The 27,333-nt window shown below is 41.6% G+C and overlaps 2 protein-coding genes across 2 annotated transcripts in view; one reads left to right on the forward strand and one right to left on the reverse strand.

Moving 5' to 3' along the window:
- Nucleotides 1-27,333, reverse strand: part of dpys (dihydropyrimidinase) — a 119,595-nt gene that overhangs the window by 12,293 nt on the left and 79,969 nt on the right. The gene's annotated exons all lie outside the window — the stretch shown is intronic.
- LOC122549482 (dendritic cell-specific transmembrane protein-like) lies at nt 1,208-25,914 on the forward strand. Its single transcript, XM_043689342.2, is given in 4 exon segments — nt 1,208-2,023; nt 2,025-2,210; nt 9,974-10,261; nt 25,804-25,914. Coding segments are annotated over 4 exon segments (1,401 nt in total).

Genomic DNA, 27,333 nt, shown 5'->3' on the forward strand with positions numbered 1-27,333 from the left:
AATTGCACACAGTATTCCATAAGTGGCCTAACCAATATCCTTGACAGCCAGAACATGATCTCCCAACTCCTACAATCAATTAACTGACCAATAAAGGCAAGGATATTAAATGCCTTCTTCACTACCCTCTTTCCTGTGACTCCACTTTCAGGAGCTATGAACCTGCATTCCAAGGTCTCTTTGTTCAGCAGCACTCCCCAGAACGTTACCATTGAGTATATAAGCACTGCCCTGATTTGCCTTCCCACAATGCAGCACCTAACATTCATCTAAATTAAATTCCATGTGCCACACCTTGAAAGTTGGCAGAGTTCAGTGATGAGTTCAGAGGTGAAGCACAAGCACATCAATAATAGTCTCCACCAAAGGTCTGGTGCTGCATAAACAGCCTTCCTGGGTTATGATTTTTCTGTTATGAAACCTTCTCCCTATCCTCTTCACTCTTCAACCATCTTGTCCTATTCTGTCTGACCTCTATTCAATGTGCTCGTGTGCATTATCCCAAAAGGAAGGCCCATTCCTCCATCCATGTTTAAGAACTACAGCTTTATGCAAAAACCTTGAAGTCATGGAGTCACAGAGATGTACAGCATGGAAACAGACTCTTCGGTCCAACCCGTCCATGCTGACTAGATATCCCAACCCAATCTAGTCCCACCTGCCAGCAGCCGGCCCATATCCCTCCAAACCCTTCCTACTCATAATACCCATCCAAATGTCTTTTAAATGTTGCAATTGTACCAGCCTCCACCACATCCTCTGGCAGCTCATTCATACAAGTACCACCCTCTGCGTGACAAACTTGCCCCTTAGGTCTCTTTTATATCTTTCCCCTCTCACGCTAAACCTATGCCCTCTAGTTCTGGACTCCCCTACCCCAGGGAAAAGACTTTGTCTATTTACCCTATCCATGCCCCTCATAATTTTGTAAACCTCTATAACCTTCAGCCTCCAACGCTCCAGGGAAAACAGTTCGGCCTCTCCCTATTGCTCAAATCCTCCAACCCTGGCAACATCAAACAATATATGATCCCTGTTTACTTTCAAATCATAAAACCACAAATAAAAGCAACAGAAGTGTTGTAGAATTGTAGAAATAAACAGAAGAAATCAGCCATTAAAGGACTGTAGCTGGCTGATGACTCATCTTTATGCCATTTCTAATGTAATTTCTGTTGGATTTGCAGAGAACATTATTTGAACAAACATGCCTCTTCTCAGGATAATAAAGCAACAGTCAGAGATTCTTTGGAACCTGTTTGTATCAGAAGGGAAAGCTGGTCTGAAGAATATTGTGTGTCTGATTTCATTTTGCCTTCTGATGGGGCTGGGGGCCAGTGGCATTCTCTATATATCTTTACAAGCATTATACTGCAGCCTCAAAGTGAGTCTGACAGTGCGTGGAATCTTTACTGCCATCATTCCTGGAGCTTTGTTTCTCTCAAAGCACCTCAGATGTTTTATCCTAATCATCCTCATCTCCTGTGGAACACAACAAGGACGGAACGCTCTGATCATGGCTGGCACCTGCGTGGTGCTCTTCAACTGTGCCCAAAACAGCTTTCATAATTTAAAAGGGTTGTCACAATGCATCATCTGTTACTTGAATCATACGGTGTCATCTATCAACGATCTTCTACAAAGATATATTGACGTCATTCGGTGGTTGCCCAACTTTCTAAGTCAGAAAAGTGAAGTGATAATTATTTCCATTGATGTAAAAGATAGAATAGATGAAGAGCTACAAGCCTACCTTGATGAAACGAGACATCATTTGGAGAATCTCAGTCGTAGCATCATATTAACATTTGACAGAGTCCTCATGGTTTCTAAAAGTATAATGGTTGCATTTGGTCTTTTGCTGGTCTTAGTAGCCAGTGGGCTGTATATTAGGAAGTATGTGCGCAATACAGATTTTGAAAATGTATTTATCACCAAGCAGTTTGTAGAGCTGGATGAAAGAAGAAGTAAGCAAGGGAAAGCTGCTCTACTTCCACTGACAAAAAAAAGAGAGAAAACATTTAATTAAGATCCCATCTCTGAAATTAATGGAAAAGGAACGGAAAAACACTCTGAAATTCTTTACTCCTATTTTGGCAAACCTGCTTTTTTGGGGAATGAATATTGATTATGGACTGTATCTGCTCATTTCTTCAATAAGAATACATTTTGTGTCTCTGCCTACTATGGACCTTAATTTGTTCTCAAAAGTAAGTAACAGAAAGTTTACATAGCTTTTAGACCACAATTGTTTCAAATATGTACTATGAAAATAATAGTCCTTTGAAATTTGGTAGTTTGTAATGTGACCAATGCACGTCAAAGAAGCTGATTTAAGTGTCCTGAGGGTGACGTCTCCAGCATATAAAGTGGAAGTAAACATACATGATAAACTTCAATTTCTGTTTGCCTTGTCCAGATTAATGAGGAAATTTGCATATGAACAAGAAAGAAGAAATAGTCTCCTGGTGTTCTTGTTCCTATCCAATCCTGTCATCCAATAGCAATATATGTCTGTGAGACATTCAGGGGTTTTGGCTGAGAGCAGCAGAAGGTGTGACTGTTCCTCCCCCATCATGGCTAAAAAGCCAAACTACAAAAAAATAATGGTTCTAAAGATGAGACATATTGGATTTAAAAGATTAACTCTGTTTCTCTCTCCACAGATGCTGCCAGGCCTGCTGAGTTTCTCCAGCACTTTTTTTTTATTTCAGATTTCCAGCAATGTCAGTACATTGTTTACTTGAAACTATGAAAACGTCCAAGGTTTGTTTAATGTCATTTTCCTGTTTCTGCATAATCTTATGTCAAGAAGAAATATTAATGGAGAGTAAACACAACTTTTAATTATCTTACACAAGGATTGAGATAGGCTGCACTGGTGCACATTTTCATTACCGTTTTTAATGAACTGATGTCAGACATTTTACACTATCCATGAAAAGTTTAAATGGTCTTATTGTACCCCTGTATTTAAAAAAGGATAAAACTTTGACCAGTTGTAAAGCCAACCACAGAATGTTACTTGGAATGGAAAAGTTTAACATTGAGAAAAGCTTGAATTGTTTTCTTTGGAACAGGAATACTTATTTGAGATGTATTGATGTTTAAAAAATAAACAAGTTCAGACACACCTCTGAAACAGATAGGACTTGCACACAGTCTTTTAACTCAGGGATAGGGTCACTACCATTGTGCCATAACAATCCTATGTAATTGAAGTGTATGTAATAATTGAGAGGGGGGGGAGCTAGGTCAGGTGAATATAAGAATTTGATTCTCTTAGCAAGCAATGAGGAGAATGCTTGTCATCCTAAATGGAGATTAGGGTTTGGTTATCACTGCCTTACAGCATTTAAGAGGAAGCAGCCCTCACTAAATCTTGAAACATTTTGGATATATTCCTAGTGTTGGAAAGTAATTTGAGGCTGACGAGTGCTGTTCTTCAACCAAGCAGTGTAAACTCCTCCTGTCCGACAACTAGTTCTTGAATTCATCCTAGTGACTGGGAGAGAACACTCACAATCAGAAAAGTGAGATCTGCTTATAACAATGACAGGGTTGGTGATCCCTCCTCATGGAAATTATCTTAATGGCCAAGGGAAACTGTGAGCCTCATTTTAACAGTGTGAGGTGTGATATATGTATAGCACTTGTGGGCAGTTAACCTGGACGAAAAGGCCCCATTGGTTTTAACAGCTGGGCCTCGTATCTATAAATATTTTCATAACAAAATACTGTGGATACTGGAAATCAGAAATCAAAAGCATAAAAATTCCTGGAAAAACTCATCAGGTCAGACAGCAATTTTGAAGGAATCAAAGTAAATGCTTCGTGTTCAATGACCTTCTATCAGATATTCATTCATAAATGTTTCCTTCTCTCAAGGCATTCTGTAGTGTACTGGTACATAGCACAAGTGGATTAGAGATGGAATCTCTAGCCAGTAGGATTTCCTTTACCAGTAGGATTGAGGAAATGGTCGTGATTCCCTTAGGAATTGTCACTGGCAGGATGTAAATAAAAGGGGCAGTCACATTACTGGGAGTATACTACAGACCCCAAATGTAAGAGGGAGGCAGAAGAACACACATATAGATAAATTTCTGTCTGTAGCTATAAGAGGCAATAATAGTAGGAGACTTGAACAATCTGAATATCAACTGGATTTTGAACAATATACAGGGCATTTTAGGCCAGTTAATCTTACTTTAGTGATGGGCAAATTGTTAGAATCAATCCTGAGAGATCGTATAAACTATCACTTCGAAAGGCATAGAATAGTCAGGGATAGTCAACATGGTTTTAAAGAGGAGGTCATGAATTACAAATTCAATTGAATTATTTGATGAAGTGACAACGAGGATTGATAAAGGAAGTGTAATGGATACAGGGTAATTTGTCATATTGGATCCAAAGTTGGCATCAAACAAAGGATAATGTTTGACAGCTGCTTTTGTGAATGGAAAACTGATTCATATGTGATCTAGTAGCTCAGTATTGGGACCCGTGCTGTTTCTTTTATACATTTACAATTTGGACTTGAACACGGGGACACGATTGGGAAATTTGCAGCTGACAGAAAAATTGTCTGTGTCATGGATAGTGTAGAGGAAAGCTGTAAATTCCAAAATGAGATCAATGTGTTGGTTGAGTGGGCAGGAAAGTGGCAGATCGATTTCATCTCTGATAAGAATGAGGTGCTGCAATTATGGAGGTCAAGTAGTAAAAGGGAATAGATAATAAATGAGAATATTTTGAGACAGGTACATTAAGCGAGAGACCGGTCCCGGTACAAACAAAAAAGGTTGTAAAGAATGCATGTTGAATGCTATCCTTCATTGGCAGAGGTATAGAATACAAAAATAGGGATATAATGATCAAACAGTGTAAGGCACTGGTGAAGCCGTAACTGGAATACTGTGTGCAGTTTTGGTCACTACATTACTGGAACCATGTAATTGCTCTTGAGAGAGTGCAGAGAAGATTTACTACAATGTTGCCACAGCTGGAGAATTGTAGCTACGAGGAGAGATTGGAGAGGTTGGAGTTGTTTTCTTTGGAACAGAGAATGTTGAGGCGTGACATGACTGAGGGTATGAAAATTGTGGAGCTAGAGATACAGTAGATAGGAGGATCCTGATTCCCATGGCAGAGAGTTCAAAAACCAGGAGTCATAGATTCAAGCTAAGTGGCAGAAGGATTGGAGGGGTTCTCTGGTTCTATTGTGGTTCTATGGTTTTATAATTTCATGAATGTGGATAGCTCTGAGCACAACTGGGAGGAGGAGCACAAGCAGAGTAACCAAGAATCAGGACATTCTTGGGATGGCAGAAAAATAACTCCTGCTCCTTGCTCAAATCCATTTTAATCATTTGCTTTCTTGGCCTCTTTTTATTCGACTTCCTAAAATGATCTTTTCCTATGAATTAGCCAGGTTTTATTTTAAGATCTTCTTTGTCTATCCCAGGAATTTGGTAGGTAATAGGAGTTGTGCTGATTAATGGATGAATGGGACAGACTCAATGGAAGTCTTTTCCTGTCTATCTGCTTTTCATACAAAACCATAAGTGACATATTTTCTGGGTTTCTTCCAGGTGCTCAGGTTTCCTCCCACAAAGATGTTCATGTTAGGTAGATTGGTCATGGTAAATTGCCCATACTGTCTTGGGTAGTTGGGTTAGCTATGAGAAATGTATGGTTACAGGAGTAGGGGGATGGTTTGGTGGTGGGATGCTTTCCAAAGGATCAGTATGGACTCGATGGGCTGAATGGCCTGTTTCTATACTGTAGGGATTCTATGATTATACTTCTTACAAAAATGTCTCAGTAACATCTAGTTGTCATAATTCAAATTTCAAATATCTGAAAAACTTCTTATATTTGCAATAGTATTCAGAAAATGAAAAGGAAAGGAATTTATTAAATTGAAATTAGCCTCAATATGTGCAGCATAAATGACTCAGGGCTGATTTTGATTTTGTGAGAAAGTAAGTGATTGTGAATTGGCAGCTTGTGCAACATAGGTTCATGTACAATCACACAGTATATTAGGATATCATTCAGTTTTTTCTTTTGTTTATGCAGTTTCCTTTAGAAAGATCTTGTTTATTTGTTGCAACCACACTTCAGACATTATATTCTAGAGAATCTTAACTCACTACATAAAACATTCTACTCATTTCACTGCTGTGTATTCTGCCAATGATCTTAAATTTGTAACAAAAATGGAAATTGTATAAATGTTGCCAGACCTGCTGAATTTTTCCAGCAATTTCTGTTTCTGTCTCTGAGTTTCAGTTTCTGCAGTTCTTTTGGTTTTTAAAATTTTAAATCTGTATCCTGTGCATATCAATCATTAACAGATTTTCTTAATTTATTATATGATTTTGAATGCCGTTGTTAAATTTTTCCTAAACTTACTCTGGTGCAAGGGAAACAATCCCAGTTTCTCTATTCATTTCATCCTTCGAATAATTTTCCTTTCCATCTTCTCAAACATTTCAATGTCAGTGCTAAAATGTTATGGCCAGAACCTCTCAGAATTTTTATTTATTTCCAGTTAATATTGATAGAAGTGGGTTTCTAATCTTGCTATCACTCATGTCACACTACACATACCACAACCAACCGAGGGAGGTTTAAATCATCTTTGATGCTTATCAAAGTCAAAACTGAGAAAATAGCAAGCGTAACAAAATTAAATAGAACGAACTGCAACCGTTGCAGTGAGCTAAAGAAGCAAATAACTGCACGAAGAGGCTTGTAGGTCAGACAACTGGTCAGAACGTACATATGGCAGAGAACGATTAAAGGATTAATCAAAAGGAAATGAGCTAGAAACAACAGCTAGCAATAGTTATTTAAAAAGAATCCAAGTGTGTGTTGGTCCTCTTTAGAATTAGAATGGGGAGTTAAAAGTACATAAGATGGAAACTGCAAATGATATAACAAATATTTTGCTCTTCATAATAGAGATTATAGAAAACATTCCAATAGATGCAACATTCCAGGAGATGTAAGGAGGAGAGGAACTTAGTGAAATTGCAATCACCAGGAAAGTGGGTATACCAAGCAAACTGATACAGCTGCAGGCTGACAAGTCTCTGGGTCCTGAAATCTTGAAAGGAATGGCTGATGAGCTGGTTGATGTGATCATGTTAATTTACCATATTTCCTAGATTTCATAAAAATTCATCAGAATAGGAAGTAACAAGTATGACCTCGCTCTTCAAGAATAGAGGGAGGCAGGAAACAGGCAGGCTGTGAGCCAGTTGGCCTGATGTTTATCATGGGTAAGTGTTAGAATCAATCATTAAAAAGATTATGCTGTACACTAAGACAAATTCAAAATTCTTGAGAAAAATCAGGAAGGTTTGCCTAAGGGAAGTATGTGCTATGGATAAAGAAGAGTCTGTGGATGTATTGTATTTGGATCTTCAGAAGGCATTTGATAGTATGCCACATCGTTGATTATTATGGGGCACATCAAGCTCATGGTGTAGGGTTTAATATGTTAGCACAGATAGAAGATTGATTGGTTGGCATTAAGCAGAGTACATGCAGAAATGGGTACATGGGTGTGTTCCTGGACAACTGAAGCACCATCAACACACAAGAAACTTGACACATTCCAGAACATTTGATTGACATCAAATCCACAAACTCTCCTTCACCACCAATGTTCAACAGTAGCAGTACTATTTACAAGATTCAGCAAATTTCTTCGAGCAGTACTTTCTGAATCTATGACCACAAACATCTAGAAGGACAAGGACAGAAAATACATGGGAACACTTTTTGTGTTCTGATGGACAGGTGACAAGTGGAATGTGACAGGTGACATGTTTTTCTGCTGAGACCTCAATTTAGATGAGGGGAAGGCAAGCATGGCAGTTAGATTTGTAGACAATATCAAGATGAGCAGGAAAGTATGCTGTGAAGACATAAGAAAATTACAGGCAGATATAGATATGTTAATTGAGTGGGCAAAAATCTGGCTTATGGAACATAATGTGGGAAAATAACTCAGAATTTCCAAATAAACCTGTTGGACTATAATTTGGTTTTGTGTGATTTTTAACTCAGTTATATAGGGCATTGGTGAGACCACATCTGAAATATTGTCTGCAGTTTGGTCTTCTTACTTAAGGGAGGATGTAAATATATTGGAAGAAGTTCAGAAAAAGTTTACTAGAGTGATAAACAGAATGAGCCAGTTGTCTTATGAGGAAGTGTTGGATAGATTGAATTTGTTTCCTCTATAGTTTAGAAGAATATGAGGTCACTTGATGGAAGTGTTTATGATCCAGAATATTATTGACAAGGTAGATGTGGAAAAGATGTTTTCTCTCATGAGTCAGTCCAGGACTGTCACTAGGGGACACTATTTTAAAATCACTAGTCTCCCTTTGAAAACACAGATGAGGCAAATCTTTCTCTGATGGGACTTGACTAACTTTGAAACACTCCGCCTCATTAGATGGTAGAAGCAAAGTCACTTAAATATTTTTAAGGTAGAGGTCACTAAATTCTTGAAGGCAGAGAATTAAGTCGATGTACATTTGGATTTCAAAACATAAATAGATAAGCCATGATCTTACTGAATAGCAGATCAGGTTGGAAGGTCCAATGGTTTTCCTCTGTCTCTATTACATATGTTTGCAAACTGAATATACTTCAGATCATATTTGAGTATGCTTTATCGATATACTCTACCGATGTCTAGGATAATTATTATATTATAACTGGACAATGCAAGATCAGACAAAATTACAGCACAGAAAGAGACCATTTGATTTATTGAGTCTACTCTATTTCTATCAAAAAGCAGTCCAGTTACTCCCACTCCCCATTTTATTTCCTTACCTTGTATTTCTTTTCCTTTTCAAGTATTTACTTAATTCCCCTATGTAAGCCATTATTGAACCTTTAGCTTCTGCCCTCAGAGATTGTCCATTCCAAATCATAAGCAATTGTTGCATAATTCAGCCAATGGAAATAGTTTCTCCTGGTCACGCCAAAAAAACTCTTTTTTGTTATTAACTCAGGGGATACGGGTATCACTGGCTCGGCCAGCATTTGTTGTCCATTCCTTGTTGCCCTGGAGGTGGTAGTAGTGAGTTTGAATCACTTTAGTCTATTTGCTGGTGGAAAACCAACAATGCAACTGGGGCTGGAGTTCCAGGATTTTGTTCCAGCTACGCTGAAGAAGCAGTGATATATTTCCAAGTCAGAATGGTGAGAGACTTGGAGGGGAACTTGCAGTTGGTGGTGTTCCCATGTATTTTCTGTCCTTGTCATTCTAGATGTTTGTGGTCATAGAGTCAGAAAGTGCTGCTCAAAGAAATTCAGTGAATTTCTGCAGTGCATCTTGTAAGTAGTCCTGCTGCTGCTGAACATTGGTGGTGAGGATGTTAATTGGATTATGGATTTGATATCAATCAAGTGTTCTGGATGGTGTCAAGTTTCTTGTGTGTTGATGGTGCTTCAGTTGTCTGTATCTATGGGTGAAACATTCCAAACCTACCGCAGATGCCCGAAATCGCGGATAATAGCGAATTGTATGTAAAAGTCATTTTTTATTTACATGCATATCAATGATAAAGTTTAATTAATAAATTACGCACAATAAGAGTTATTTTCACAACAAAACTGTGATAACATGACAACAAATGCAGACAGCAAGAATGCTAGAGGCTAACTGGACGCGAGTAAAGCGAGCCAGCGTGGGTACAGAGGACAAAGAGAGATGAGTCTTGTACTGAGTACAACGGGGTGGGTAGGTTTCACCACATTACTCAGAATGGCATGCAATTTGAAACTTATGAATCGTTTATTTCTGGAACTTTCCATTTAATATTTTCGGGCCACAGTAAGCCATGGATAACTGAAACCGTGGAAACCGAATCCACGGATATGGGGTTTGATTGTATACATTAACTAAAGTGTTTATCCCCTTTGTTTTTTACAGGCAAGTATTTCCTATAAAGCACCATTGTTTCCGAGTGATTGCTTTCCTGAACCAACTCTTACAATTAATGACATGTGGATCCCACTCACTACAATAACTTCAGCCCTTGTGTTACTCACTTTGCTTGCTGCCAAAATTGCAACGTTGAAAATATTGATCTTGTCATCATTTTACCCAGAAGCTCAAAGGGATCGTGCATATTTTTTGCATGAAGAGATAATCAAGAAAAGATCTTCAGAAAGAATAAAACTCAAGACCAAGAAGTCTTTGAATGGAGTGGTTAACTCGGTAAGATGACTAAAGTTGACATCTATTACTTTTCTGTCATGGTGTAGTTTCTTTGTGCCCCTTTACCTTGTCATGTAGATTCACTGTCATAGCTGATATATGAATAATATTTTTTAAAGGTTAGTTACTGTGAACCATTTGCCAGTTGCCCCGGTATAATCAGAAAGTAATATTTCAGAAAGAAGAGGAAAGGGCTGCAGGAGTAAAGCACTACAAAGGAAATCACATTGTATGATGAGGGGGCACATACAAACTATGGCATGACTGAAAAGAGTTCTGTTTGCAAAGAACAGGATGTTGTGTATTAATATAATTTGTTCCCAGTACAGTGTAACTCCAAATCAGCATTAATGGCAGCGTTGTCTCTGATAGTATCTGTACTAATCCGTGTCTATTTGCCAATTAATCAGAATTCTCGTGTCATGGAGTTGGTTTGTCCCTTGAATTAGTATTCTTGCAAATTATCTTGATGATGCAAGATGAAAAACTTTGATAACATGTATTTTTTTCAGCAATAATAAATTAACTTATATTAGTAATGAATAGTCTAATGTTACTCTAATGATATCACTGAACCAGTCCCATCCAATCACAGCCGAAATTTTAACTGATCTCCCATCTCTTAAAGTAATAACACAGGACAATTGTCTACACAGCACAGTTAATTGAGAGAGAAACAGTTGCTAATCAATTAGCACATTTTTCAACACTATCTATTTCCATTCAATTATGGTTGTTTAATCCCTTTACTAATCAAGTACCTATCTATCTCAATCTTATTTACATTCAATGATGAAATGGACTTCTCTGGCAATGGGTTCCACAGCTTAGTCATCCGTGGCTGAAGAAATTCCTCCTCATCTCAATTCTAAAGGGTCATCCCTTAACTCTGAACCTGTGTCCTCAGGTCGTAGACTCTCCTACAAGTGGAATCATCTTCTTCACTTCCACTTTATCCAGACCTCTCAATATTCTGCAAGTTTCAATGGGAAACACCCTCATCCTTTTAAACTTCATCAAATACAAACAAAGAGTCCTCAAACTCCTCATATGACATGCCCTTCATCCCCAATATCATTCTTGTGAACCTCCCCCAGAAGCCCTACAATGTCAGCACATTATTCCTTAGATACACTCCCCAAAACTGCTCACAATGTTCCAAATGCAGACTGGCCAGAGCCATATATAGCGTCAGCAGTACAACCCTTCTTTTGCAGTTTATCCCTCTTGAAATGAATGGTAACATTGCATTTGCTTTCCTAACTGAGAATCCGAAACAACTAGAGTCACTTTGTTCTTCTGTTTTACGAAGACATTTAGAAAATAGTCTATAGCTCTATTGTTCCGACAAAAGTGCATAACCTCACACTTTCCCACATGGTATTCCATCTGCCACTTAGTTGTTCACTATCCTCGCATATCCAAGTCTTTCTGCAGCCTCCCCTTTCCTTAACATTACCTGTCCTCCACCAACCTTTGTGTCATCTGAGAACTTAGCAACTATGTCCTCAGTTCCTTCCTTGTTACTACAACCTTGTAAAACTGTTAGCCAATTCCCTGTGCAGCTGTGCAAAAGGACACCAGCTCTTGGAACAGTAGGCAAACAATGACAATGGCCACAGTTATCTTATCAAATGCAAATTTTGAAATTCAAAGAAGAGGTGGTATTTTCTGCACTTAAAGCTGATTGCTTCTCAATAAATGTCCTTTCAAATGAAAAAGAGCCTTTTTCAGGGCTTTCAGCACATTTAAATCCCTTCAAACATTTTTTTCATATTTATAAAGCTATTTTAACATTTTCTCAAATAGAAATATTGTGGGCGGCACCGTGGCACAGTGGTTAGCACTGCTGCCTCTCAGCACCAGAGACCCGGGCTCAATTCCCGCCTCAGGCAACTGTCTGTGTGGAGTTTGCACATTCTCCCCATGTCTGCGTGGGTTTCCTCTGGGTGCTCTGGTTTCCTCCCACAGTCCAAAGATGTGCAGGGTTAGGTGAATTGGCCATGCTAAATTGCCCCTAGTGTTAGGTGAAGAGGTAAATGTAGGGGAATGGGTCTGGGTGCGTTGCTCTTCAGAGGGCCGGCATGAACTGTTTCCACACTATAAGTAATCTTAAAAATGTAATGACTTAATGACAGTAATGCACTTACATTATGATGCTCAAGATTCATCGGTAGCACAGATCTCTATACTGAATTGTTGCAATAAAAATACATCTACATTAAAGTACAGCATCTAAGAGTGACAATAAAAATACATCTACATTAAAGTACAGCATCTAAGAGTGACAATTGAAGGTGTCATCATATTTTACACTGACATTTCAGAATATTCCTGACCTCTGACACATCAGCTGGCTTCCCCAGTGGTCATGATCTCTCAAAGGAGGTGTATTTCAAGAGTCCCCAAAGCCTGCATGAGCACATGAAAACAGTGTGCTGGCAGAGAAGGCTTTCCTGTGAAACTCACTGAGATGATTTTCAACCTCAGAAAAGATGCATGCACATTTTCCACCTAAAGCCTTACATTTTATTGCATTATTTGAAGATTATCATTGTCCTTATGATTTTAAAATAACTCCCATTTGGAATGCATTATTCCTGAAGAATGGATACTTGGTAAGTGGCTATGAAGGATATATGAGGTGGCATGAGAGTGACCTGGATGACATGGGAGATCTAAGGGGGAATTTGTGGAAGAGGATGGTTGAGGGTTTACAGACAAAGGGTGCCATTAGCAGCCTGAAGAGGCATGGGGTGCCATGGGAAGGGTAAGTGAAGGATAAGTGTGTAAGTTCAGCAAGCCTTTAATACTTGAAGGGAACTAGGCTGCTGTATTGGAGAGGTAAAAGTGAGGACTGCAGATGCTGGAAATCAGAGTCTAGGTTAGAGTGGTGCTGGAAAAGCACAGCAGACCAGGCAGCATCCGAGGAGCAGGAAAATCGACGTTTCGGGCAAAAGCCCTTCATCAGGAATGAAGGCAGGGAGCTTCCAGGATGGAGAGATAAATGGGAGGGGGGTGCGGCTGGGGCTGGGGAGAAGGTAGCAAAGAGTACAATAAGTGGATGGGCGTGGGGATGAAAGTGATAGGTCAGAGAGGAGGGTGGGAAAAGGTAGCAAAGAATACAGTGGATGGATGGGGGTGGGGATGAAGGTGATAGGTCAGAGAGGAGGGTGGAGCGGATAAGTGGGAAGGGAGATTGGCAGGTAGGACAGGTCATGAGGATGGTGCTGAGCTGGAAGGTTGGAACTAGGGTAAGGTGGGGAGAGGGGAAATGAGGAAACTGGTGAAGTCCACATTGATGCACTGGGGCTCAAGTGTTCCAAGGTGGAAGATGAGGCGTTCTTCTTCCAGGCATCGGCTGGTGAGGGAGTGGCGGTGGAGGAAGCCCAGGACCTGCATGTCCTCGGCAGAATGAGAGGGGGAGTTGAAATATTGGGCCACAGGGTGGTGGGGTTGATTGGTGTGGGTGTCCCGGGAGCAACGGATACAATAAATGACATTGGTGGATGTGCAGGTGAAACTTTGATGGATGTGTATTGGAGAACCAAAGTGGATCTTCTAACTTTCCCACCTTCATGCCAACACTCCATGTACTCTCCATTCTGGTTCACAAAATGCAATGTGAATGCAGAATCTATATGAAAATCTTAATTGCTGGCCAAACAGACACACGATGAGGACATACATTTCAAAGACACAAAAGTTTCTCAATCAGATTTTCCTAGCTCATATGAAAATCTGAACTAAGGATTATAATTGAGCCAAGATATTTCAAGATCTCAATCTCAGTACAAACAAGGACTTGCTATCATGAAAACATCAAGGAATGTTTTATTTTTCAGGCATTGCAGTTGACCGTAATGATATTTTGTCTCCGTTATCAACTTCAAAATCCGTTCCATGGCCAAATTATATAAATGAAGATTTCGGAGCAACAGTTAAATTTGGCTTTAATTATCTCTTGCCTTGGGGGAGGCAATGGCATACTAGTAATGCCATTGAACAAGAAATCCAAAACCTTAGGTTAATGTATGGGGTCAAGCGTTCAAAATCCCATCATTTCAGATGATGAAATTTATATTTAATTTAAAAAGACCTGGAATGATGACCATTTTGATTGTTATAAAAACACATCTGGTTCACTAATGTCCTTCAGGGAAGAAAATTTACTATCCTTTCCTGGTCTGGCCTATGCATAACAATGTGGTTGACTCTCAGTTGCCCTCTGAAATGGCCAAGCAAGCCACAGAGATCAAAAGGCAACTGGTGATGGGCAATTAGTAGCTGGCCCAGCTACTGGTAGCCGCATCCCACCAACAAACTTTTTAAAAACCTCCGAAGTAATGCTCTTAGATTTATTATTTATTATTATGCACACATTGATTAGGTCACCTTCCACAGATTAAAATATCACTTTTATTCAGTCCTCTTGACAAACTGATGATAGCGATCAATCTCATGGCTTGTCTACTCTTCCTGTTCTTGGCACCTTAATGTCCTACAATTTGGCAAAGCCACTGTGCATACTCAATTTGGCCTTCACTGATGTATGCTTTGATGTCTGACTGTTAGATAACTTCTTCTCAAGAGAATGGAAATGTTCAGCAGAAAACACAAGAACTCCTAGCACGAGTAGGCAATTCAGCCCCTTGAGCTTTCTCTGCTATTTAATGCGATCATGGCTGATCTCATCTTGGCTTCAACTCTACTTTGTTGACCACTCCCCATAACTCATTACTAATTAAAAGTCTGTTTATCAGCTCCTTAAATTTATCCAATATCCGATGTCCACCGGATAGTGGGGTAGTGATTTCTACAGATTTATGACCCTTTGACAGAAGGAATTTCTCCTCATCTGTTTTAAATCTGCCAGCTCTTTCTCGAAATCTATGATGTCTCTTTTGAGATTGCACCACAAGGGTAAACATCCACTTCATATCAACTTTATCAATCCCCTTTAATATCTTACATTGTGTCTTCTAAGGGCCTCTTTCCAACTTGTAATCAATCTATCCAATAATTAACCATGTTGGATTTATCTTCCTAAAATTTGATGTACTGCCTGTTGTTGAGCACAGCACCAGATTCTGCAGTGGAAGGTGGCATCATCTATGTGGTTTTAGTAACATTTTAAAATTTTTCTTGCAATGTCATAATTCATAAAAGCTAAATCTATGAGCAGGGGAATCTTTATAATTTTAGCTGTGACCAGAAAATTACCTGTCTAATTATCAACCTACAGTGCCGATTCTCAGAGTTCACTAGTTATGTATGCACACCATGTTCACAGCAAGTGTAATTGCAACAATGAAAATCATCTCTATTTTACTTTTTTATATCAACTCCAAGTCACAAGAGCTGACCATATTTTTATATCTAAACACAGGCATAAGGAACTAGCTTTGATGATAACAGCAAACTTGCAAGGCAGCAAGAAGAATGACAAGGCTGATTGTGTGTTTGGGGAGCAAGTTTTCTGTGCAAAGACAGAGAATGTTGAGGAAATTCAGCAGGTCTAGTAGCATCTTTGGAGAGAGAAATAGAGTTTACATTTCGAGTCCAGTATGGTCTTTTCTTCAGAATCTTTCTGGCTATTTGGCACTTTACTTGGGACACAGGAATCAGTGTAGCGATCAGTGTCCATTTTACCTCCTTCATCTCACTGAGGAAGATCGAATCCAGCCCAAGGTGTGTCTACATATCTAGGCCTATATTAGTGAGCTATGTTTCAATTACAATTTACCTTGCCATCATTTTCAATTCCTGAATTTGCTTTGGAGAAAGCAGAATCTTCCCTCACTGAAGGTTTCTTGCTTATTGGGCATGCAACTAATTCTGGCAGATGTAACTGGATTGCAAAGAGCTTTGCCCTCCACACCCTGATACATCTAAACTCTGGGAACAGGGACTGGACTGCTGGTGGAGGCCTGTAGCAGTGGGATGAGGCCTTTGAGGCTGATTGAGAGGTGGCAGATACACTTTAATGAAACAAGGTACTGGCCCTGTCACAGTATTAGACTTTTAAAACCTATCTTATATATAATGGTTCCATTTCCCCACACATGCTGAAGTCTGGAGTATCAGAGTTGCACTAAGATTGCACAGAGTTTTTGAGCAATTCTATTGTTTGATGGAAGGGTCATGAGGCTGGAGTTGCCTGGGTGGGTTTTGTCATCTTTCTGGTGTGAGAAACAAAAGCTCACTCACTTTAATAATTTCAGTCCGAGACCAAATATCTGAAACAGTCGTTTATTTGTACACTTGCAAGTGGGTGCCATGTCTAACTGCCAGGTAAGGCAATGACAAATGCACAGTAAACCCCAACAAACTCTCGCAATTTATACAGTTTTTTTCCCATATGTTTTCCTTATTCCATTGTTTGTTCCCTGCTTCGCTTACGTCACTCATTTCCTTAAGACTGATCCCACAACTTCTGTTTATCCAGCCTTGTCAGTGACAAATGTCATTCTCTGCCTCCTATAAGGTTGTTTGACATCATCCCATCCTTTGCTTACCATTATCTGCTCCCTCCATCTGTGCTGCCCCTCACAGCATCTTATCACTAAGCCCTTTTAATTGGGGTTTGTTCCTGTGTCTCTGTACAAGTGGGAAACAGATGTTTTTCCTGTTTGCCCATACATCCACCATTGTTCTGTAATCACGTCTCATGCTAACATACCATTTTCTTTAACGGATTATATGTTTCCTCATTTTTGCTCTCGTCCGAAACAATCCCAAACTAATGTAAATTCATTTACTCTGTATCAGAACTTATAATTGCAGAAATAACATTAATTCACCTATATCCCACACTGGAAAGTGGAGATCATTATTTATTTATTCATTTGTAGGATTTGGACATCACTAGCTGGCCAGCATTTATTGTCTGTCCCTTGTTGCCCTTAAGAAAATGCTACTGAGCTGCCTTCTTGAAATGTTGCAGTCCACCTGCTGTGGATTGACCCACAATGTCATTAGGAAGGTGTGAGAGGTAATTTCGGTTTAAACTTTAAGATGTGCCTGGACCACAGACTGATCTATAATAAAAGACAAAACTTTTGTTTCTTTTCTAACAACCATTTTATATACTCAAAAGTAGAATAGTTTAAATTGTGCAGAATGCTGACAATTGTGAGCGATAGTAAAAACAAGCAGGCTCTTGATTGATGAAGCCATTAACACAGCAGGGAAGGATGAGTCCTTGACTGATAAGACTCCAGGATGGGGGAACGACTTGAGACATCTGTTTCAGATTAAAGCCTTTGACTGATAAGACTACAGGGTGAGAAAAACAACAAACTTTGGAGACTCTGGAGCCTTTTGTTGCAGACTTTGTGATAAAAATAATGATGTTTTTAAGAATGTGAACCTCATGGCTTGTTGGAGCCAAGGAGAGGAGGGACTTGTGCTGTATATAATGGGAGACTTTGTAAGCCTCAGCGCGCCTTTTCTTTAAGGGTGCCCGACTCTGCAGACTTGACTTGTTAATAAAACTTTGTTTTCCTGAATTTGTCTAGAGCGATTATTGAGAAGCGATTTTCATTTCTAACAACTTGGGGGCTCGTCCGGGATCAACACTCCGGCCGCAAGGGGAGTTGAGGAAGGATATCGGAGAAGGTGCACCCTGCTGAGTTCAGCAGTCCCTGATTCCTTGCTTGTCGCCCCGCGCGGTTTGAGCGAGTGATATCCGGGAGGCTCAGGAAAACAAAGGAGGGGTGTACCCGAGGCAGTGGGGACGGTTAACGATCGAGTAATTTCGGTGCACCGAACCCAGGTAAGAAAAAACTTGCGGGGACCGTGTTTCCAGAGGACTGGGTACCTACGGGGTGCCTGTGGATTTTTTCTACAGAGATGTGGGACTCAGGAATCTAGAGACCGGGGCTCGCCTGTGAGGGATTTTGCAGAGACCGTGTTTGAGGAGGAACGTGTACCTACGGGGTGCCTGTGATTTGTGTCACAGAGACGTAGGACACAGGAATCCAAAGACCGGGGGTGCCTGCAAAGGAACCTGGGCGATCACGGGACTGAAGGTCCGGGAATTGGCTACATTGTGATAGATTATCACCGGAAAAATACGAAGTCCTCGGAAATGGGAAATAAGGGATCTAAGGCGATTAAGGGAAAGGTAGGCTTAAACAGGGACAATGACACATACCCCGGGGTACCTGACGATAGTCTGTTAGGGGGAATGCTAAATAATTGGGATCAGGGTGGAAGAAAGGGAAAATCTAAAAGGAAGATGGTAAAATACTGTCAAAAGTGGTCCCAGAAACCTATTCAGGGCGACTCAGTGTGGTGGCCTAGATTCGGTACTGACGAAGACTGGGTCCGGCAAGCCCTCATTTTATATGTCAATTCAAAACCTGATGTTAATCTGGAAGAAAGTGATTATGCCCTTTGTTGGCTACCGGTTACGATATCTTGCCAAATGCAGGTAACCAATAAAGACTCGAAAGGGCAGAAAGAATGGGACCCTTTAGATCACTTACCGCCGCCCTACGTGACCCCGTCTGCCCCACAGAATGTTCCTTCGGGTGACGACGATTCAGGGGAAGGGGAAGAAAATGGGGAGGAACCACAAACTAGGAAGGAAGGACGGGATATGTGAACGTTCCCTTGACGAGTACTGAAGTACGGAATTTCAGGAGGGAGATGAAGGGTCTACTAGAGGACCCCATGGGACTTGCTGAACAATTGGATCAGTTCCTGGGTCCGAATACTTACACCTGGGAAGAGATGTGTTCCATCATGAAAACATTGTTCTCTAGCCAGGAGCGTCAGATGATACGACAAGCTGCGCTCTTGGTCTGGGAGAGAGAGGGGGGAGAAGGAGGGGAGCAGAAGTTTCCCCTCACCGACCCCGAGTGGGATAAGAACACGGAGGAAGGACGGCGCAACATGAGAGACATGTTGGAATATTGGATAAAAGGAATAAGACACGCAGCCCCGAAGGGGCACAATTTTACCAAGGCCTTTGGTAATCATCAAAACCCGGAGGAAACCCCTACGGACTTCCTAGACAGGATTGGGAAGAATTTGCAGCAGTTTGCTGGGGTGGACCCTGAGACGGACGTGGGGCAACAACTCATACGGGTAGAGTTTGTATCAAAGGCCTGGCCGGACATACGAAAGAAGTTAGAGAAAATGGATGATTGGGATAGTAAATCTTTAAGTGAATTACTACGGGAGGCGCAAAAGGTGTTTGTGAGAAGGGACGATGAGAAGCAAAAGAAGGCGACAAAGATAATGATGCAAACGGTGCAACAAATGACAGCTGGAAGAAGGGAAAGGGGAGAGCCGTGGCAGAAACAGGAAAGGGGAGAGTTGTGGCAAGAGCAGAGGAAAAGAGAACCATGGCCGGAACAAAGGAAGAGTGGAGGAACGCGAGACCGCGACAGGGAAACGAAGAGGACACTCAGATGTTACTATTGTAATGAAGAGGGACATTTTAAACGGGAGTGCTCCCGCTACAAGCGGGAGGTGAGGTCGTACGCCCTGATGGAGGAAGATTAGGGAGGTCGGGGGTTCCTACCCTTGGGGCAAAAGGACTATCGACAGGAACCCCTGGTAAACTTGAAAGTAGGGCCCCAAGGATCGGAGATCACATTTATGGTGGACTCGGGAGCCGAAAGATCAAGTATAATCCAAATACCCCCCGGCACCCGAGCAGGAGGAAAAGTTATGGGGGTATCTGGAATTGGAGGACAGAAATTACAAGTCCCAGTGGTGGAGGACGTGGAAATTGGATATGAAAACAGAACTACTAAACGAGACCTCCTTCTACTGCCATCGGCGGGGTTTAATTTGTTAGGAAGAGACTTGCAGGTCAAAATAGGGATCGGAACGGTACCAAATAACGGAGAAATGGTGGTAAGGTTGTTCGCCCTCACCGAAGAAGATGATCAACAAATAGACCCGGAAGTATGGTACCGAGAGGGGAACAGAGGGGGTCTAAACATCAAACCTCTCCAAATCACCATGTTACCAGGAAGAGGCCCGGTAAGAAAGAAACAATACCCAATTGCTATGGAAGGACGGGAGGGGTTACAACCTGTGATAGAAAGATTAATCACAGATGGACTACTGGAGGAATGCATGTCCCCTTTCAATACTCCAATATTCCCTGTGAGGAAGCCGGACGGGACATATAGGCTGGTGCAAGACCTGCGGGGGTTGAATGAAGTAATCCAGGCTAGATACCCGGTGGTACCTAATCCCTACACGTTAATGAGTAAAATTCCCCCCGAACATGAATGGTTCAGCGTAATAGATCTGAAGGATGCTTTCTGGAGTTGCCCCCTTGACGAAGAAAGTCGGAACCTTTTTGCCTTTGAATGGGAGAATCCCTTCACAGGACGAAAGCGACAGTTAAGATGGACGGTCTTGCCGCAGGGATTCACGGAGTCACCCAATTTGTTTGGACAAATACTGGAGCAGATCTTAGGAGGATTTCGGTGTAACGCGGAGAATCAATTGCTCCAGTATGTCGATGATCTCTTACTCTCAGGACCAAGAGAAGAGGAGGTACGAGCAGACACCGTTGCCCTGCTGAACTTCCTGGGGAAACAAGGTCTACGCGTCTCCAGGACAAAACTCCAGTTTGTGGAGCGAGAAGTAAGATATCTGGGCCATCAAGTCAGTAAGGGGCACCGCCGTATCACGCCAGAACGAATATCAGGGATTACGGGTATGCCAATACCCAGGACAAAGAAGGAAGTCAGACAATTCCTGGGACTAGTAGGGTATTGCCGGATATGGATTGAAAGTTACACTACTTTAGTAAAATTTTTGTACGACAAACTGGGACAAGAAGGACAAAAGGTGGACTGGTCAGATGAGGAGGAGCAGCGATTTAATATTATTAAAAATAAACTGATTCGAGCTCCGGTATTGGCTTTACCCACCCTGAAGGAACCGTTCCAGTTATATGTCAATAGCGCCGGCGGAATTGCCCAGGGTGTGCTTACTCAGCTGCGGGCAGGGAAACGTCAGCCGGTTGCATTTTTGTCAAAAATGTTAGACCCTGTGTCATGTGGATGGCCGACCTGTATACAGGCAGTCGCAGCTACGGCAATGTTAGTAGAAGAAGCCCGAAAACTTACCTTTGGAGGAAGGATCACAGTATACTCCCCACATTCGGTTAGTGCCATACTGGCTCAAAAGGCTCACCGCTGGTTAACAGACTCTCGCATCCTGAAGTATGAGACGATTTTGATGACCGGAGACGATCTCAATTTTGCAAAAGATCTCAGTTGCAACCCTGCCCAGTTTCTATACGGACGTCCTGCAGACGGGGAACAGGAGCATGATTGTGTGGAATTTGTGGACTTGCAGACCAAAAGCCGAGAGGACCTGCAGGAAGCCCCGCTGGGTGAGGGACAGGAACTGTATATCGACGGGTCCTCCCGGTGCATCAGTGGAGTACGATACAGTGGCTATGCTGTTATAGATGGTGCAACGAAACGGACGATTGAGTCCGGACGACTGCCCGGGAAGTGGTCAGCCCAATTCTGTGAGTTGTACGCCCTCCAGAGGGCCCTGAAGTTGTTGGAAGGGAAAGTGGGGACCATATATACTGACTCAAAGTATGCATACGGAGTCGTTCATACTTTCGGGAAAATCTGGAAAGAGCGAGGATTGATAACTTCCCGGGGAAAAGAATTAGCTCACGAACAAATGATCAGCCTAACGTTGGAAGCCCTGGCGTTACCTACGGAACTTGCAGTAGTCCATGTACCCGGTCACCAGAAGGGGTCGACACCGGAAGCGGTGGGAAACCGGCTGGCAGACGAGGAAGCCAAGCGGGCAGCGGTCGAAAAATCCGTCCAATTGTTAACGTTAATACCGTTGCGGGAAGGGCTCGCTAAACAACCCGTCTTCACCCAGGGGGAGATTGATAAAATGGATCAATTGGGTGCCCGGCTAGATACTAACGGGAAGTGGACGGTTCCTGATGGGAGACAAGTACTGAACAAACAGATCACCCGGGGTATTCTGCACCGATTACACCATCAGACCCACTGGGGGGTGCAAGCCATGTGTGACACAATCCTGAGAGACTATGTATGCAGGGGGATATACACATTAGCCCAACAAGAGGTAGTCGGATGCCCCACTTGCCAGCGTATTAATCAGAAGGCCATGCGTTCTATGCCAGCCGGTGGTCAGCCCCGAGCGATTAGGCCATTTCAGAGGATCCAAGTCGACTTTACAGAATTACCCCCAGTACAGAGATGGAAATATCTGCTAGTAATAGTAGACCATTTCACTCACTGGGTAGACGATGCACCAACCGTGGCCCGACTGTTGTTAGAGAACATAATCCCGAGATATGGCATGATGGAATCTATCGACTCAGACTGCGGGACGCATTTTATTTCTAAGCTACACCATTTGATCTGTACTGCCCTGGGTATTCAATGGAAATTCCACACACCCTGGCATCCTCAGAGTTCGGGTCGAGTTGAGAGAATGAATGGCACGCTCAAGACCCAATTGACTAAACTGATGTTAGAAACTAAGTTACCCTGGCCAAAGTGCCTGCCCATTGCCCTATTGAGGATACGTACGGCACCTCGCCAAGATGTCGGGGTTTCCCCCTATGAAATGCTGTTCGGATTACCGTATTGGAGTAAGGTTGATGGATGTCCCACTCTACAAGGGGGGGATGTATTTATCCGAACCTATTTACTGGCCTTATCCCGTTCTTTTGCAGAACTCCGGAGGAAAGGTCTCCTGGCTCAGACTCCGCCGCTCGACTTCCTCCTGCATAAGGTGGAGCCCGGAGATTGGATACTTGTTAAGACCTGGAAGGCCGAAAAGCTCCAGCCGCGGTGGGAAGGACCGTTCCTGGTTCTGTTAACAACTGAAGCAGCTGTTCGGACGAAAGAAAAAGGGTGGGTCCACGCATCAAGGATAAAGGGGCCTGTTCCGCCTGAAGAAGAAAGCACCTGGACATGCGAGCAAGGGGACAAGCCGTTGTCGGTAAAACTGAAAAGACAGCAATAATGAACTCTACTTGGACTGTATTGGTGGGGATATTGATCAGTTTACTCCTGAATGTGGGGGAGGGTGAGGGGAGATGTGACAAATGTCGAACTACAGTAAGACTTGGGATTCGAATCTATTCGGGATCATTTGTGTCCCATTCCTATGTGGACGATAGGTGTTACGATGTGAGTGCACGCCATGAATGTTGGGAGGATGGGAGACCCTATTATCAGGTATATAATAAAGGATACGGTGGCAAAATCCATGGATGCCCTATAAATGACCGCTGGGTGTGTATCAGCAAAACTGGGAGGTGGGACCTATCCTCCGTGTTGCTCAGGGAGCAGGTTGACAGAGTCAAGGAGACCAAGATACAGATCCCTGATCGGGGGTTGGGGAAAGAGCAAGACCGTCAGGGAACGGTCGTACTCCCTAAAGTGCCATCTGTATACGGAGAGGTAGAAGGAAAGATTGAACTCCCTGATGTTACACAAAACCTGTTTATTGATCTCACCTCTAGAATAGCCACTGTTTTAAATGTTAGCAGTTGCTGGTGGTTGGGGGAGGCATGATTCTTCTTCTCGTAACACCCTGCCTAATTCCTTGTATTCAGTTTTTAATTCAGAAAAATATTTCCCGACTCCAGGCAGTGGTGGTTCCACAGCATGGGACGCGGGAACTTAAAGTGATGTTGCTGCGAAAGACCAAGGATTTCCTGGGCCCTTGAGGGAAGGGGGGGGCTTATCTTGGTCAGGCACATCTTAAAGAAAGAAAAGGGTGGAATTGTGAGAGGTAATTTCGGTTTAAACTTTAAGATGTGCCTGGACCACAGACTGATCTATAATAAAAGACAAAACTTTTGTTTCTTTTCTAACAACCATTTTATATACTCAAAAGTAGAATAGTTTAAATTGTGCAGAATGCTGACAATTTGTGAGCGATAGTAAAAACAAGCAGGCTCTTGATTGATGAAGCCATTAACACAGCAGGGAAGGATGAGTCCTTGACTGATAAGACTCCAGGATGGGGGAACGACTTGAGACATCTGTTTCAGATTAAAGCCTTTGACTGATAAGACTACAGGGTGAGAAAAACAACAAACTTTGGAGACTCTGGAGCCTTTTGTTGCAGACTTTGTGATAAAAATAATGATGTTTTTAAGAATGTGAACCTCATGGCTTGTTGGAGCCAAGGAGAGGAGGGACTTGTGCTGTATATAATGGGAGACTTTGTAAGCCTCAGCGCGCCTTTTCTTTAAGGGTGCCCGACTCTGCAGACTTGACTTGTTAATAAAACTTTGTTTTCCTGAATTTGTCTAGAGCGATTATTGAGAAGCGATTTTCGTTTCTAACAGAAGGGAATTGAAACTCATGGGAAGCTGTGTTTAATCTATTGAGAATCCCATGTCCTTGCAGAATCTCCATTATGTTGACTAATGCATTTAAAATGTATCCATTGTTCTTATGATATTTTCTAATCAACCTGTTTACACTTCTGGAGCACGTGAAACTTGAACCCAGGCCTCCTGGCCCACATTAGGGCCACTGCCACTGTACCACTGGAGAACTCTACTGTCTCATTTTTATTTAGAGAATTGTTATCCATTTTTCCTGAACCCAGACAAAAAACAGCCCTTGATATTTTCTATATCAGCCTGCCCAAAGATGTTATTACACCCCCCTAGAATGAATGGGACTTGAACATAGGCTTCTTGACTCAGAGATAGGGACACTACCACTTCTCCAAAAGTGCTTTTACCTTCTTTCCAGAGATCTATTAAACACTTCTGAACTTTTTTTTAACCACCGCCAAACAACCCATATTTCTAATTAATGACCAATTATCAACTATTACCCACCAGGCCTAGAGTAATAATAACAAATTACAGTTTAGAAAAAAACAAGAGAGCAGAATTATAATGGAGTGGGGGGGGGGGGGGGGGGTGCAATAATGCTCTCTAATTTCCACAATACACAGTCCAAGGTTCTGCAAGTTAGGTAGATCGACCATGTTAAACAGCTCTGTCGTGTCCGGGACGTACATGCTAGGTACATGAGTCATGGTAAATGGGGGGCTACATGGATATGGTGGGGCGGGGGGGTTCTCGATGGAGATGCTCTTCAGAGAACAGTGCAAACTCAATGGGCTGAATAGTCTCTATCCTGCACTGTAGGGATTTAACACAGAATCATAGAATAATTACAGCACAAAGGGAGACCAATTGACCCATCCTGTTAATTGCTCTCTGCAAAGGTTATTCATGTGGTTGCAGCCCTGCCTCTTTCTGCATTGGCCTGGATATCTTGCTCAGGAAAACTTTCAATTCCCTTTGAAGGCAATGACTGAACCTGTCTCCAGCATCCATCACAGATTTCAATGTTGATAGTTCTAATATTGATGCAGCTGGACCATTACAACCTTTACAAAGCAAAGCTGCTGCTCTCTACTTGCATGGCATGTTTCAGTTAATGCAATGCTATGTTGTATTACTGCATTTAAATCTTTGAACTGCAAACAGCATAAAGGTTGATTTCTTAAACATTGAACAGGTCTCATTTTGGTTTCCCATCTTCAAAATGAAGCAAAAGATTGAGGAGACAGAAAATAATCCAGAGGAAGAATGGAACACCCCACTGAAGCAAGTTCACAAATCAGACTGAAGTAACAACTTTTGAGTGGAAAACATTCAGCCATTAACGCATAACACTGAGCTTCATCAAGTCCAGATTTCAAGTTATCAGTTCTTTGAATTCCCCGCCTGCCTGGCTTAGTAAGCTTTGTAACTTGAAAGAGCCTGTTTATCTAATGCAGCAGCACCACTCACAGCCTCAGTTGCAGCTCTATAAAAGAGTTTCACAATTATAAGGTCTATTGAAAAGCTTTGAATTTTCTGAGATAGTTTTATTCTGCATGTCTTTTGGCCATTTTTCCACATTGTGTAAAATTCCAATGTTTAATATTTAACCATTTGGATTAATGAGTTTACTTAAATCATATCATCCTTGCATATCATTTGGAGAGCAGGACTGCATTTCAGTACTGTTCACTATGGCAAAACATGTGAGCTAAATGAATAATGTCCTAGTTTTCTGTGGTCAGCATTTCCTATAATGTACAAAGATACAAAATATTTGTGTTTGTCATGTTGAAATAATGCACATCATTTAAATGCAGAAAAACAACTTGATTCTTTCTTAGAAACTGTGGATGCAACAGCAATTTTTCCATTTTGCTTAATGAGAACATCAAATATTGTTCACACAGCTGCAAAAATGTAAAACCATTCAACCCGAGATGCCTGTGCCTTTGACATTGCTCCCTGATTTATAAGATTCCACTAAAAATATGAGATCCAAACAATTTAAAAATTCATCATGTCACCTAAACAATCCACAAAGATTCAAAAGGGTAACTGTAGTCAAATCTTCAGTTGAGGATTTGGACCAAAGCGTTTTGTTGCCCATTCCCAGTTGCCCCTTGAACTGAGTGACTTGTTATTTCAGAGAGCACTTAGGAGTCATGCACATTGCTGTAGGTCTGGAGTTCCACGTAGGCCTGAAATCATATGTAGGCCAGGATAGACACTGACAGTAGAATTAATTGCCTCCAAGTCATCGAAGATCCAAAAGTTTTTTTTAAAAACACAATAATTATTATTTACAAAGATCACCTTTTAGTTTCAGATTCATTAACTGAAATCAATTTCCAACCATCAACCATTGTGGGATCTGAATCCACACCTCCTGAGCATAGTCTGGATCTTTGGATGACTAATGATATTATCAGGCAACACCATCTGCCCAATGCTTGGTGTCTACCTTGAGTGATGTAATCTCAGAACAGTGATTTCTGAGGATCACTATGATTGTTTTCAGTATCTGCAGTCACTAGGTGGTAGAATGGAGAGTGTGGAGATAGGGGTTTTTCATTGCTGATAGTGATCCAAATGTCTTGCCACAAGTACATATACACAGAAGGCACTTAATCGTGACAGAAACATGATATTTGTGGACACCTGGAGAGTATTTCCTGTGAGTTTTGGTATCTAACCATTAAAGGAGAAAGTGAGGACTGCAGAT

This window comes from Chiloscyllium plagiosum, unplaced genomic scaffold (assembly GCF_037043375.1).
Source record: "Chiloscyllium plagiosum isolate Xiang-an unplaced genomic scaffold, Cpla_swu_hap1 HiC_scaffold_4, whole genome shotgun sequence".
NCBI lineage: Eukaryota > Metazoa > Chordata > Chondrichthyes > Orectolobiformes > Hemiscylliidae > Chiloscyllium > Chiloscyllium plagiosum.